Source organism: Nicotiana sylvestris, chromosome 5, assembly GCF_000393655.2.
Source record: "Nicotiana sylvestris chromosome 5, ASM39365v2, whole genome shotgun sequence".
Lineage (NCBI taxonomy): Eukaryota > Viridiplantae > Streptophyta > Magnoliopsida > Solanales > Solanaceae > Nicotiana > Nicotiana sylvestris.
The window spans coordinates 820195-835000 of NC_091061.1; the positions used below are offsets into that span (position 1 = coordinate 820195).

A 14806-nucleotide genomic window follows, 5' to 3' on the forward strand; every position below is an offset into this window, starting at 1 on the left:
CCTATAGAATCTAAATCCGGGATCTGCCTCTGGCCATGCGACACCGCTTCGTCAAAAAAGTATACTAAATATATGTATTAATACGGTAAGAAACGAACAAGTAAGAAAAAATGATACCACTTAACATAAATCGTCTCTTGACATGTTGGTTGTGTGCTTGATTTTGCTCTAAGAGATTAGTGTTTTAAACCTCAACAAGCAGACTTTTTTTGTAAATATATTTAAAATATCCTCTATGGTTAAAAATTACGATGAAGTAGAATTAAACTTAGAACTTTTTCCTATTTCTTGAAGTATGATAATTAAAGTTATTATTACCTTTCGATATCAGTAGTGTGTATTTTTAGTGGTGGGGTGGTGGGTTCGTGCTTGGCCGTTTCAGTTGGAAAGTAGTTGGTGGGGGTCCCATTTGCGTCGGCTTTTAGTAGAAGGGATTTTCCCATAATTCAGTCTCGTGACCCTTTACCGCACTATTGCCGACCCACTTCACGGGCGTTCCTTAGATTTTGGCTATCATGTCTAAGGTTTTCTCTTACTACTTTTTTTTTTTTTTTTTTTTTTTTTTTTTTAATATTACATCCAGGTTCAACCACCCAAATAGAAAGTGCTCTTCTAAAAAAAATTAAATAATTTTTTTTAAAAACTTAAACAATTTTTTTTCATCACCAGGGAACGGATGGGAGAGAAACGCAGCATGGGAAATATTCGCGTCTTTACACGAGCTGGTTAAATGCTTGAAATAGAGCACTCGTAGTACGAGGGGTTGCTCTGATGGTAAGCAACCTCCACTTCCAACCAAGAGGTTGTGAGTTCGAGTCTCCCCAAGAGCAAGGTGAGAAGTTCTTGGAGGGAAGGATGTTGGGGGTCTATTTGGAAACAGCCTCTCTACCTCAGGGTAGGGATAAGGTCTGCGTACACACTACCCTCCCCAGACCCCACTAAGTGGGATTATACTGGGTTGTTGTTGTTGTTGTTGTTGTAGTACCTGTTAGCGCGGCTACCTAGTGGAAGGGAAGGAGTTGTAGTAGACTTGCATTCAATCTCGTCTTTATGCTCTTTGGCTGGCAATCATGAAACCGCTCTGCTGTAATGGATGGCAGATGGTCCGTAGTAACCGAAGAGTGAGAAAACATAACGAGCGGGGAGGCGCTTGTTGATTTTTCCGTCATCCAATCCACAATAGATCATATAAAACTTGACGAGATCTGGATGATTGATGAAATAAATACCAAATAATTTTGCAATGAATAATGAATAGAGCATAGTCAATACAACTATAATATGGGATTGAGGTGCAATTGAGGTAATTTTACTCTACGAAGCTAGTATTTTCGCTACATCCTCACCGCTTTTGCATCGTATATATGAGTAGAATTAGTGATATTATTAAATCCCTTTGAAAATCTTTACACAACTAACGAACAAGTGTATTGTCAATAATTTTATACCATGAATCATCACCCTCTAATACATTTATGGAGAATGTCTATTAAGGTTAGGTACACACTCACATAGTTTTGATGGAATTACTACAGTAATTAGCTATTTTATCTTATGTTGTTAATCACTAGATCAATATGTCAGTTGGCCAAAAAAAAAGGTTCTCTTTTAGTTTAGTCCTTGAGCAAGTATTGGGGGCGAGTGATTATGCAGGACATGACGATGTTTCAGATTTCCGAGGACATGGCACTTGATAGGAACGTGTGGAGGTCGAGTATTAGGGTTGTACGCTAGGAGGTAGTTGAGTTTTGCCTTATGCCATAACTATGGGAGACTAGTTTGGTAGGGATACTATTTTGCTTCTGTATTGTAGCATTCCTCTTGATTTCATGTTGTTCTTATTTTTCATATATATATATATATATATATATATATATATATATATATATATATATATTTCATATTATTTCTGCGGTGTTACTAATATTATCTTCTTTTGTCCTTTTGTCTTCTTGAGCCGAGGGTCTTTCGGAAACAGCCTCTCTACTCCTTCGGGGTAGGGGTACGGTCTGCGTACACACTACCCTCCCCAGACCCACTAGTAAGATTTCACTGGGTTGTTGTTGAGCCCATAACAAAATGCTATATATTTCGAGTAAAATAATACTCCCCATATTAGAGTGGTTCTAACTATGATTACACTTTGCATGCGTAGAAACTAGAAGAGAGATGGAGGACCATAAATCTTTTCTGTTTTATGGTTGCGTATCTTTGTTTATACTTCAATTCCATTCACAGCCACACACAACATTCTGCTGCCTTTCATATGCTATATATTATATAGTAAAATAAAACAATATTTTACATGATGATAGCATTTTCATTAGCCCATTGGCCATTAGTGGCCCTCCTCTTTATCCTCAAAAGTCCCCACTTCTTCACGAGTGCTTGTTTTGGTTTTTGGCTGACCAAACTAATGTCCCATAAAAACATTTAATAAACCGGGGCGAAGCTAGCATAGAACTTGCGGGTTCGGCCGAACCCAGTATAACTTTGGTCTAAACTATATATTTGTCTTAAATTTTTTATTGAATATTGTATAAATTGTTAAATTAGAACGCAGTAACATAAACAAACTAGAATCTCGAACCTACAAACTTCAAATTCTGGCTCCGTCTATAATAATAAATGGTATAATACCCGCCATGAAAACACCATGACATAGAATTGCTCGCTTATAAAGTATTCCTAATAAGAATATACGAACTTGCTGTATGATAACACTGAAATAGTTGTTAAGGTGATCAAGTGTCTTTATTATGGGCAGAAATGGTTAGCAATATTGTGACAGAATATTCCACGAAAGGAGAGGCAGCTTGTGAGCGTGTGATTTTTGTCCATTTAGAAAATTTAAGGCCCCGTTTAGCCATATATTTTGGCAACGTTTTTTTAAATTTTTTTTTAAAACATTATTTGTTCATAGATTAATGATCTATTTTTAAAAAAATTCTGAAATTATTTTTCAAGTTCCCAAAATCACAGAACATATGTACAAAGGTGTGACTTGTGACTTGCTGCACAACTCTTACCTAAAACTAAGAGGCAGACAAATTCTATTACTCACACCCTAGCAAAGTAAGAACTAGGCAGAAAAGTACAACAATGGAGGAAAATTATAAGAACAAAGATCATATAGTGCATCGGACAGAGAACTGTGAAGTTGAATACATTGTTCTTAACATTGGCAGATGTTTCTTGTGTATTGGTGCTATAAAAGACAAACACTGGGCGCAGGCCTTGATCAAGAAAACTATGGGATTATCTTTCTTCCTCAACTGCAAATTTGCATGCATTTTGAACTTCAATGGAAAGTACTTAGAACTTACAAAATTTACCAACATTGGACACGAAGCCCCAACTAAGTTCAATTCTATGCAACTCGTCTCAGGCAAGAGCAAGTGGATTCATTCCAAGTGACGGATTCACACATGAGGACTGTTATTTTACTTGGGCTTCTGGATCCTTGAATTATGAGTGACGAAACAAAATCCAAGAACTCGAGAATACAATGTCCTATACATGCTTACTTGAGGGATGTTATACAATTCTGACGTCTACAGAGTTAATAAGATGAAGTGGAAAATCAGCAAAAGATGATCCTCTGTTCCCAGTTAAGAGACATTTATGTCTCAATAGAGACAGTGAGTTCGCCTCTAAGGAGAAAAACAAAGAATTTTTTTTTTGAAAATGAGACAACATCAGACCCCTTGAGCCCAGTTGGTGTTCAACAAAAAAAAAAAGATCCCAGGACAATATCCTTACGTTAAATTCGCACCTAGTTTAGCATTGAAGGATAGTTTATTAATTACTAACTACTGGTCAATAACCTACCAGTACCTGTTTGACAATCTCTCCCCCTCCTTCCGGATCTCTTTTACAATCAACAAATCCTGTCATGAATCAACATGATTTATTTATATACAAAGCATGAATAGGAGAAAAGGAAGAAAAGAATAAATCACTCTGTATAACCAAAAGGTCCAAAATTAAAGAAAAACCAAAGAACACTAGGATGTAAACTTCCGTCAATATTACACAACTTGCAAATTATTATAAAAGGATCGGCAAAAAACTTATGACTGCACCAACTACAAGAAAAGACCAAAAAGGAGCTTTTCTTGCCTAAAGAAAATTTTAATGTCAGATGGTCTCTTCAAACTAAATAACACCATCTTTGTTATGAAAATTACCTGGATATCAGTCTTTGATCAGCCAAATGCTTCAATCTTTTTCCGATCTCGGTCAAACCTTCAAGAACAGCAAGCAGAAAGCCTTAGGACATGCATCCTCCACTGTTTACAAATCTAGCCACACAAATGTCTAACACTTGTGAACTAGTTTTAGACCACAAGTTTCAAAGCCTTTCTTTCTTTCTTTCCAACTACTAGAAATCTTCACATTTCCAATGGCTCATCCAGTTGGAAAATCATCATTTTGATGGTTTGCAACACCGTTTAGATTTATCCGACGGAATACAACTTGCCGGAAAAGGCTTTCGACAGAAGCCATGGGTAACTTCAGACCGCCACCATGAAACGCGGAAGTTGAATAACGACTGAGATCCATCAAACATATTGTTAAATCTGGAAATTTTATTTAGAATTATCCAACGACTTCTGTTAGAAATCCGTCAGAAAAATGGAAAGTTATGAACAATGAACATCTGTTTTTTAAGCTAAACCACCTGCCAAATATGAAAACAACAACCAAACAACAGGAATTTAACAAAACAATCAATCCACCAATTCCAAGCCGTCAATCCACCAATTCCAACCAATCAAACCCTTAAAATTCCAACAACTAAAGTATTCAACATAAACGTTGTTACTAAAACATCCAAAATACAAGCCTAAACATTCAAACACCATTCAAGTAACATCTCAACAAAATCAAACAAGTAAATGCTTCAAACATCACAACTGGAACAAACTAATTCTCGTCATCAGAGTCAGACTGTGGACCAGATCGACGACTATCCATGAGTTTATGCATTAAATCCTCCAGTCTATCAAGTTTTAAACTATTTGCTTCGTGCTTTTCCGACGTCTCTTGTATTTGTCTGCGCAATGAATCTATCTCTTCCTCATTCTGCGAAGAACTAGAAGAAGCACCAGACAATCTTGAAGCAACATCATCGGATGATGGTTGGGTTGAGCTACCTCCAACGGGCTGGCTTTGCGCCATTCATCCAAAACTTTTGTATGTCCATCCTGAAATTTAAATGATAAGCATTATATAACAAACTCATGTTAAAGAACAAAATAGTTCTAATATTAGGATCCTACATATGTCCCCTCAGCATGTGGCTTGACCAAAATTCTTGTACCATCTTTTTTCTTTTTCACATGTGTCTCCTCAAAGACCTCATCATTCATAGTTCTCCCTTTTAACTTTTCCTGCAAAAAGAAAAAATATGAGTTGGATAAAAGTTCGATTGTGTGTAGTTAAAATCAAGGAAAATTTAATAAACAAGTTACCAATCTCCTTCGATGGGTCCCTATACTAACTGAACCCCCTGTGTGCAACGAGCCCTTCTTGGAGGCTCGGGCGGCCTCTCCTTTGGTGCTCTTCTTCTGAAATTCTGCATTGTCCCACTTCTCATTGAGTCTAGTCCATATATCTTCTAACATCCAGGTGGGCTTCTGACGCTTTCTTTGAGCAGTCCTCAAGGTATCTTCAAGCATATCAGCAGCTTTCTTCTTGAAATTACTACTTATTTGATGATCATGCTGGGCATACCATGCACACTTCACCTGCAAATAATTAATAACATTAGATGAAAACATAATAATTTTATAAATAATATAAAAAAAAAAATTATTTATACCTTAAAGTAATTCCACATATGGTCTCTGACAATGTAAGGTATTTCTCCCTAGGTATTCCAAGCGTCACGATAAAATGCTATAATACAATCCATAACCACCCTCGTAGATAGCGTATTGGGAAAAAACCTGCATTAAATTTAACACATGTAAAAAATATGTTCAATAATTAAAAACTAACAAAAAGATTGCTCACCCATTAGTCCCATCAGGAGCGATAATCAACCTCTGAAGACTATCCAATGCTCCAACCTCTCCACGATTGGGAACCAATTTCTTTGCTGTATAGTAATTATTGGGTAAGTCAATTTTATTTGGATCAAGTTCATTCATAAGCCCAATGATATAGTCCATGGCCGCTACCGAAACATTCCAATGCGATTTAATAAAAAGTAATCCATGTGCAACAGACAACTTAGAATGCATTGAGCCTTCACAGAATGGATGACTAGCTTCCTCTAAGTGTTCATAGAAGCGCTTAGTCTCATCATTGGGAGAATGCTGAACACTTGGTTGGGATTGAACACCTGAGTACATCCCAGAAGTATCCTTAACCATTTTATTGAATCGAGAATTTTCAAAATTCTTCTCCACCAATGGACTACTCTCACCCCTAGAAAATTTTTGAAAATCGAAAACACCGGCATTGGCATCAACTTCTCCATGAAAAATCCACACATAATAATCTTTCATAAACCCCTTCTTATAAAGATGATCTTTAATGTCCTCAGGTTTCAAAAACTTAACACATTTGCATTTCACACAAGGACACCTAATCATTCCTCCAATGAGAAATCCATTAAATGTTTTCGCCCGAACAATAAATCCCGCAACCCCTTCTACAAATTCTTCTCTCAACAACCATTGATTAGGATAATTCTTTTTGTACATCCATCTGCGATGTTCAAGTTCCATCTACACAAAGAGCAAAAATAGAAATTGAGATACTTAAAAATAATTTATTTTATTCAAATTAATTTACACTCTTCTGCCTAACATTCAAAGGTCCCAAAATAATTACTACAAAATTAGCAAAAACGTATACTACTTTTGCTACACAAGATTATAAAAAGCGTTCAATCTATGCAATTTATGAACACTATGGTTGATAATCCTAACTCCTACATTAATTCAAGTTAGCATAAGGATTCAAGTTATCTGTAAACCACAGTAGTCACTCCATATTTATACAGGAATCAGTTATTCAAATTGCACATATTGGGAAAACAAATAAGCAAACATGCGCAGCAGTTAAACTTGGACACACAACAATTTAAAAGAACAAAATTTGCTTTAAGCATAGCGTCAAACCTAAGCTCAAAGAGAGAAGAAACCCTAAAAAGAGGTGCCGCCGCTGGAATGAAGAGGAATAGAAGTCACGAAATGAGATATGGTCCACAAAATAAACTTATATAACACAAGTTTTCCGACGGCTTTCGGTCGGAAAAAAAAACCGACGAACACTAATTATAGATATTTTGCCTCGATCTTTGGTATATTTTCCGACATTAAATATTTTTTTTAGCCTTAATATCCAGCTGTAAGGCATTGTCTCTTGTTCCGACTGCCTCCGTCGGAAGTTCGGTCGGTAAATCACTGAAGAAATCCATATTCGAATCCAAATTTCCCGCTCCGTTTAGTAGACCCATTTTCCGGTGTTTTATAGTGTGTGAGAGAATATTCAATTTGGCAGTTGTTATTTTTTTAAGATTTTGAAATTCGATTTTTCAATTATCAAGTCACTCTTTCTTCACTATTTTTCGGCTCTGTTTTTTTTAATATCTTGTCCTTGTTATTAATTATTAATATTATTTTTACATTTATTTTTTTGATTATTAGGTCATTGGTACTATATTTCTGGAGTATGTTGTTGTTACTTTTCTATTACAGTTAAACCCCTTTAAAACAATCTTGTTAGCTCTGATATATTTTGGCTGCTATAGCGAGTTGCTGTTATAAAGGACATATATTATAACATAATATAAAAATTGGTTCCGAAAATACTTGGCTTTTATACTGAACTAGTCTCTTGGTACGCGCTAATTATAAAATTTTAAAAGATCATATAGTTATTGTCACGACCCAAAATCCATTAAGGGTCGTGATAGCGCCGGACGCCACTGCCAGGCAAGCCAATACCAAATAACTAGTAATTTCTCGTTTTAATATTTTTTAAATCATCTCCTTTAAACATTTAAATAACGATGTCTTTACAAAATTTAACTGCTGAATAATCCCATAATCATCCCAGAATCCGGTGTTACAAGTGCATGAGCAATTTCTAGGAAAAACAAGATGTAATGCAATAACTGTTCGGAATACAAGTTGACAGAAAGGAAAATACAATACAGTACTCTGAAGGAGACTCTGCCGGCTGCAGGGCGTCTTGAGAGGTGCAACTCACCTAAGTCTCCGTATCGAACATGTCGTTGCGCCTGACTAGGCCACTAGTTATACATGTGCATGTGCAACAAAAATGCACAACAAATGTAATATGAGTACAAAAATAATGTGTACCCAGTAAGTATCCCGTCTAACCTCGAAGAAATAGTGACAGGAGGTCGACTTCGACACTTACTAGTGGTCCAATAATATCGGATACAATAAAAAACATGAAACGGAGTAAATATGTGAAATAAACAAGTATAAAATATGCGATACAATTCCCCTCTTTATAATTTAATTCAAGCTCTCAACTAGCAAGTTTCCTCTGTATCCGGAGCATATATATAGATATAGTGGATTTTATTAAGGAAGTAGTCATAATTCAAATCAGGTAAAAATCCCTCCGATTTCCCTGGCTTCTAGCCAAATATCACGCACGATTCCATGAGGATAGTATATGTATATTTATATATAGGAAATGCCGAGGTGTACGACCCGATCCAACATAAAAGTAAATTGTGCACTGCCAGAGGATGGAATGACGCAAACCATAAATGCATCTATTAACCTGCCGAGACGATCGGCCCGCTTCCATGAGAGTAGTAAAAAGCAATACCCCGCTCGCGAATCAAACATGCGACGGGGTCAAATATAATTTAAGAGACTTCCCTGCTCGCGAATCATACATGTGACGGGGTCAATTATAGATTTCTTAAGTTATTATGATATTTATCATTTTTTTTCAAAACTACGAAGTTTAATGGAAACTCTTAAAATCTCAAATTCCTCAATTCAATTTTCTTTCAACCCAATTATTACGCAACCTTAATCTTGTTTCTTCTCAAACAAACAATAAACATAAATTAACAACAATATCAATCAGGCATGATGTAAGCCTAAAACTACCCGGACATAGGCATAGTTAGTAGCTATGTACGGACTCTCGTCACCTCGTGCATACGTAGCCCCCTCAAATAGAAGCACATATTTAATTATTTCACATATGAGGTTAATTCCCTCTTATAAGGTTAGAAAGGAGACTCACCGCGCTCCGAAGCTCCATAACCGACTTTCAAGCCCTTCCGACGACTCAAACCGATACGCAGTACTCCAAAACTAGCCAATAATCATGCAAAACCATTAATATACGCTCGAATACTCATTATAATCCAATTTATAACAAATTTTAACCCCGATCAAAAAGTCGGTAAAAATCACCATTAGGCCCACGTGCCCGGATTCCGAAATTTTTCGAAGATAAACTTTACCCATACCTTCACAAATTCAAATATATAATTTATTCTCAATTCCATGCCCAAAATCGTAGTCAAAATCCAAGAATACTAATTCCTAGGTTTTTCTCCAAAATTCCAATTTCTACCAATTTTCATGCTAAAATCTATACATAATCAATGTATTTAACTCACGATAGGTGGGGATAGCTTACATTGTCATTGATGATGAAATCCCCCACTTGAAACTCTCCAAAAATCGTCCAAACAAGAGTGAATGGAAGAAAATGGGCCAAACTCCCGTTTTAAAGAAACCTCACTGCCTCCAATATTTTCGCACTTGCAGCCACACGACCGCTTCTGCGGTCTAGAGCTCCCAGCCCATTCCCGCTTCTGCGCCTTCCCTTCCGCAGGTGCGGTCCCGCTTCTGCAGCGAGATGACCACATCTGCGGTCCCATCTCCCCCCCACCAAAATCACACATGCGACCACAGGGCCGCTTCTGCGGCTCCGCACCTGCGGCCCAAGCCTTGCACGTGCGGTTACACCAAAAGGCAGTTGCTCAATTCTTCTTCTAACTCCAAATTTGATCCGTTAATGCCCCGGAATCCACCCTAGGCTCTCGGGACCCCGTCCAATCACACCAACCAGTCCCATAACATAACGCGGACCTGCTCGAAGTCTCAAATCACATCAAACAACGCTAAAATCACAATTCACACCCCATTTTAAACTTTATGAACTTTAGAACTTCGAACTTCTTCATTCAATGCTGAAACCTATCAAATCACCTCCGATTGACTTCAAATTTTGCACACAAGTCATATTCTACATTACGGACCTACTCCAACTTCCAAAATTGGCATCCGACCCCGATATCAATAAGTCCACTTGCGATCTAACTTCTCAAAAACCTTTAAATTTCTAACTTTCGTCAAATGACTCCAAAATGACCTACGGGCCTCCAAATCCACTTCCGATCGCGCTCCCCATGTTACCCCCCGTAACTTTAACAATCTTTACACCGTTATATACATTTGATATGGTATTTTGAGTGGAATATTTTTGTAAAATAGTTTCAAATAAAAAAATAGTTTGAAAAATATGATCTTATATAGTTACTAATATTACTACTTTTGAATATGTTTTAAATTGTACACACGATATAAGAAAGTTTATGAGATTTTCTTTATAGTAAAATTAGAAATTATTTTTTGCACAAGAAAAGAAAGTTATCTTTTTACCATTTTAATAATTAAGTGTACGAGAATTTGCACTCTTTATATGAGATTAGAAAAATTAGAAGTTGAGAAAATACGTGCATTTTTTTGCATGGATGTTTTAATGAAATAATAGTGTATGAATTTATTTTACATGGTACCACATGACCGTAATAGTGCGGTGTATGAAATGTATTAAAAATAAGTAGAATTTTAAGTAATTTAAAACAATTCTTAACTATGCGGGTAATTGGTTAATTACCGAGTAACGAGTCATTACCTAATTAATTAGTTCAATATTTTGGATAATCTTTCCCACCCCCACTTGGCAGCCCTCCCTTTCAAAGAAATGACTCTTAAAGTCATGTAAAAGGTGACAACCTAATATATGGATTCCGTGGGGTCCATACCTCACCTACCAAAGAAAATAAAGAAGAAGATGGAAAAGTTGGAGTATATAGGCTGCTAGGAAAATTGCATATGGGCAGCTAAGCAATACAAAAGTCAAATTTGTTTGGCTGAGAGGTTGGAAGCTTTGCCTATAAATAGAGATGATTCCTTCTCGGTTTAGACACACCAAAAAACGAGAGAAGCTAAGCAGAAAGCAAAACAGTGAGCGTAATCTACAGATTATTGTCTGTGAGATAAATAGTGAGTGGTAGTAATATTGTAGTGATGTGTCTTTAAATAAAGAGTGTTATTTCTTTCAAAATTGTAGTAGTCTCTTAACACTACCAAGTTGTAATATTGTAATAGTTATATTGCTCTGCTCGGGTATTGTATTTTACCCAATTAAAAGAGTTGGTGTCGTTGTTACTCTCTTGCGTTATTATTATTTGCAGTGGATATTATTTCTGGGCGGAATATATTATTTTTATCCCAACAATGTGGTATCATAGCCATGGCAAATAATGGTCTGCTATCTTTTCAGTACCCCCGTCTCACGAAAGATAATTATGAGAAATGGTGTCTACGTATGAAAGTCATTCTTGGCTCTCAGGATGTATGTGAAATCGTAGACAGAGGGTATGCAAAACCCGATAATGAGGAAGCTCTACCTCAAAATAAAAAAGAGGTCTTGGCAAAGACAAGGAAGAAGGATCAACAAGCCCTCACGCTCATCCACCAACGTCTAGATGATGGGTTTGAGAAGGTGGCTGATGCTACCACCTCAAAGGAAGCTTGGGAGATTTTACAAAATTCTCTTCAAGGAGTTGACAAGGTGAGGAAGGTAAAACTTCAAAATCTAAGGGATGATTTTGAAGCTTTAAAAATGAAGAATCCGAATGCATCTCGGATTATTTTTCAAAAGTGAAGGTTGTTGTAAATCAACTAAGAAGATACGGGGAGGACATAGAAGATGTCCGTGTGGTAGAAAAGATCCTTCGCACTTTAACACCTAAATTTGATTTTGTGGTATGTGTTATTGAGGAGTCTAAAGATTTAGACTCTATGATGGTGGAGCAATTGGAAGGTTCTTTACAGGCCCACGAAGAAAAGATCAAAAGGAAACAAGAAGTGTCATTGGAGCAACTTCTTAAAACTCAAACATCCTTCAAGGATTATGCAGGTGAAAAGAGGTATCGAGGAAACGGACGAGGCCGAGTCCGAGGCGGTCATGGAAGAGGAAGAAGTAATGGTAACAACTTCAATAATGAAGTTAAAATCCACCAAACATTCAAAGGTCGTGGTCGTGGACAAAGAGGAGGAAGAAAACGTGGATACTACCAAGAAAATAATAGACAAAGGTATGACAAAACAAAAATTGAGTGTTATAATTGTCATAAATTTGGCCATTACTCTTGGGAATGCCGTAGAAATGTTGAAGAAAAAACTAATCTTGTTGACGACAAGAAATAGGAAGTTGAGTCAACGTTGTTGATGACATTCAAAGAAGAAGACAGAGATGATTGCAGCTCGTGGTATTTGGATAATGGAGCAAGCAATCATATGTGTGGATGCAAAGAGAAGTTTGTGGAGATCAATAAAACGGTGAGAGATAATGTATCCTTTGGAGATACCTCAAAGGTTCAAATCGAAGGGATAGGTTCTGATCTCCTGTAAAGATGGTAGTCACAAGTTAATTTAAGATGTTTATTATGTGCCAAAATGAAAAAGTAATATTTTGAGTTTGGGACAACTTCTTGAAAAGGAATATGACATCCACATGAAAAATATGCATCTTTGGCTAAGAGATTCAAATGGAATTCTAATTTCTAAAGTGCATATGGCAAAGAATAGATTGTTTTCTCTGAATCTTAAAACAGTTGATGCAAAGTGTTTGGAGGCTAATATGCAAGATGAATCATGGTGTTGGCACATGCGATTTGGGCACTTGAATTTTGAAGCACTCAAATCAATGGGAGAAAAGAACATGGTGCATGAGATACCATCAATCAACCATCCCAATCAATTGTGTGAAGCTTGTCTTCTTGGAAAATATGCAAGGAGGAGTTTTCCAAATGAGTCCATGTCAAGATCAGCCAAGCCGCTCCAACTTGTCCACACTGATGTGTGTGAACCAATCAATATACCTTCTTTTGGTAAAAGAAAATACTTTCTGCTTTTCATTGATGACTTTAGTAGAAAGACTTGGGTTTATTTCTTGAACCAAAAATCTGAAGCTTTTGCTGCTTTTAAAAATTTCAAAGTACTTGTGGAGAAAGAAAGTGGCTATGAAATTAAAGCTCTAACGTCCGATAGAGGAGGGGAATTTACTTCAAACAAATTTAATGACTTCTGTCAACTTCATGGAATTCGTCGCCTTCTAACGATACCTTATTCACCTCAACAAAATGGTGTTGCAAAGAGAAAGAATCAAACGATTCTTAATATGGCTAGATGTATGTTGAAAGATAAAAGTATGCCCAAGGAATTTTGGGTCGAAGCTGTTTCTTGTGCAGTTTATTTGAATAACAGGTCTCCAACAAGAAATATTAGAGATCAAACCCCTCAAGAAGTATGGAGTGGAAGAAAGCCAAGTGTCAAGCACTTGAGAATCTTTGGGAGCATAACCTATGCTCATGTACCACATCAAGGGAGAGCAAAGCTTGATGATCGAAGTGTTAACCATGTGTTTGTTGGCTATGATACGAGTTCAAAAGGTTACAAGCTATCCAACCCAAGCAACGGCAAGGTGGTGGTAAGTCGCGATGTTGAATTTGATGAAGAATTGGCATGGAACTGGGAAGCTCAGAAAGAAACGTCATATGATTTTCTTCCATACTTTGGTGATGAAGAAGAACCAGAAATCATGGAACCTGTGCAAGATACAACTCCACCTCCCTCTCCAACCAATGTTGCATCTCTCTTTTCTCAACAAAGTGCAAATGAACAACCGCAAAGGACAAGGAGTATTCAAGAGCTCTATGAGGACACGGAAGAAGTTACTAAGTTTGATTCTTTTTATTGTCTCTTTGTTGACAGTGAACCAATGAACTTTGATTAAGCTATTACAGATAACAGGTGGAGACAAGCCATGGAGGAGGAGATCGAGTCAATAGAAAAGAACAACATTTGAGAGTTAACAACTCTTCCCAAGGGTCATCGAGCAATTGGAGTAAAATGGGTATACAAGATAAAGAAGAATGTTAATGGGGATGTGGAGAGATACAAGGCACGACTTGTGGCTAAAGGCTACAAGAAAGGGGAAGGCATTGACTATGAAGAAGTCTATGCACCTGTTGCCCATATGGAGATGATTCGTTTGCTGATTTCATTGGCGGCACAAATGAAGTGGAAGATTCATCAACTAGATGTCAAGTCAGCCTTCTTGAATGACTATCTTGGAGAAGAAGTTTATGTTGAACAACCATTTGGCTTCATGGTCAAAAATCATGAAGATAAAGTGTTGCGGTTGAAGAAAGCTTTATATGGATTAAAGCAAGCCCCGCGAGCATGGAATAGTTGCATCGACAAATATTTTCAAGACAATGGGTTTACTCGTTGTCTCCGTGAATATGCTCTTTACCTTAAAGTTCATACTAATGGAGATATCTTACTTGTTTGTCTTTATGTTGATGATCTTATTTTCATGGGTAATAACCCAAGTTTGTTTGAAGCTTTCAAGAAAGATATGTCCCGTGAGTTCGAGATGACAGACGTAGGGCCCATGTCATATTACCTGGGCCTAGAAGTGAAGCAGA

At 36.9% G+C, this 14806-nt stretch overlaps 2 protein-coding genes across 3 annotated transcripts; one reads left to right on the forward strand and one right to left on the reverse strand.

The window, feature by feature from the left end:
* Nucleotides 1-4575: 4575 nt before the first annotated feature.
* Nucleotides 4576-7499, reverse strand: LOC104214697 (uncharacterized). 2 transcript variants are annotated; one of them, XM_009764407.2, is made up of 6 exons: nt 7137-7499; nt 6022-6740; nt 5828-5954; nt 5478-5753; nt 5286-5396; nt 4576-5210 (listed from the first exon to the last, which is right to left on the reverse strand). In XM_009764407.2, exons 3-6 carry the CDS (start codon nt 5843-5845, stop codon nt 5073-5075), a joined length of 543 nt encoding a protein of 180 aa, XP_009762709.1. In that variant the 5' UTR covers nt 5846-5954; nt 6022-6740; nt 7137-7499; the 3' UTR covers nt 4576-5072. Both variants share the same exon structure in this region; 1 of them encodes a protein (XP_009762709.1).
* A 4063-nt stretch (nt 7500-11562) lies between these two features.
* LOC138891296 (uncharacterized) lies at nt 11563-12521 on the forward strand. The gene is made up of 2 exons (XM_070174641.1): nt 11563-11892; nt 11979-12521. Exons 1-2 carry the CDS (start codon nt 11563-11565, stop codon nt 12519-12521), a joined length of 873 nt encoding a protein of 290 aa, XP_070030742.1.
* The last annotated feature ends 2285 nt before the right edge of the window (nt 12522-14806 follow it).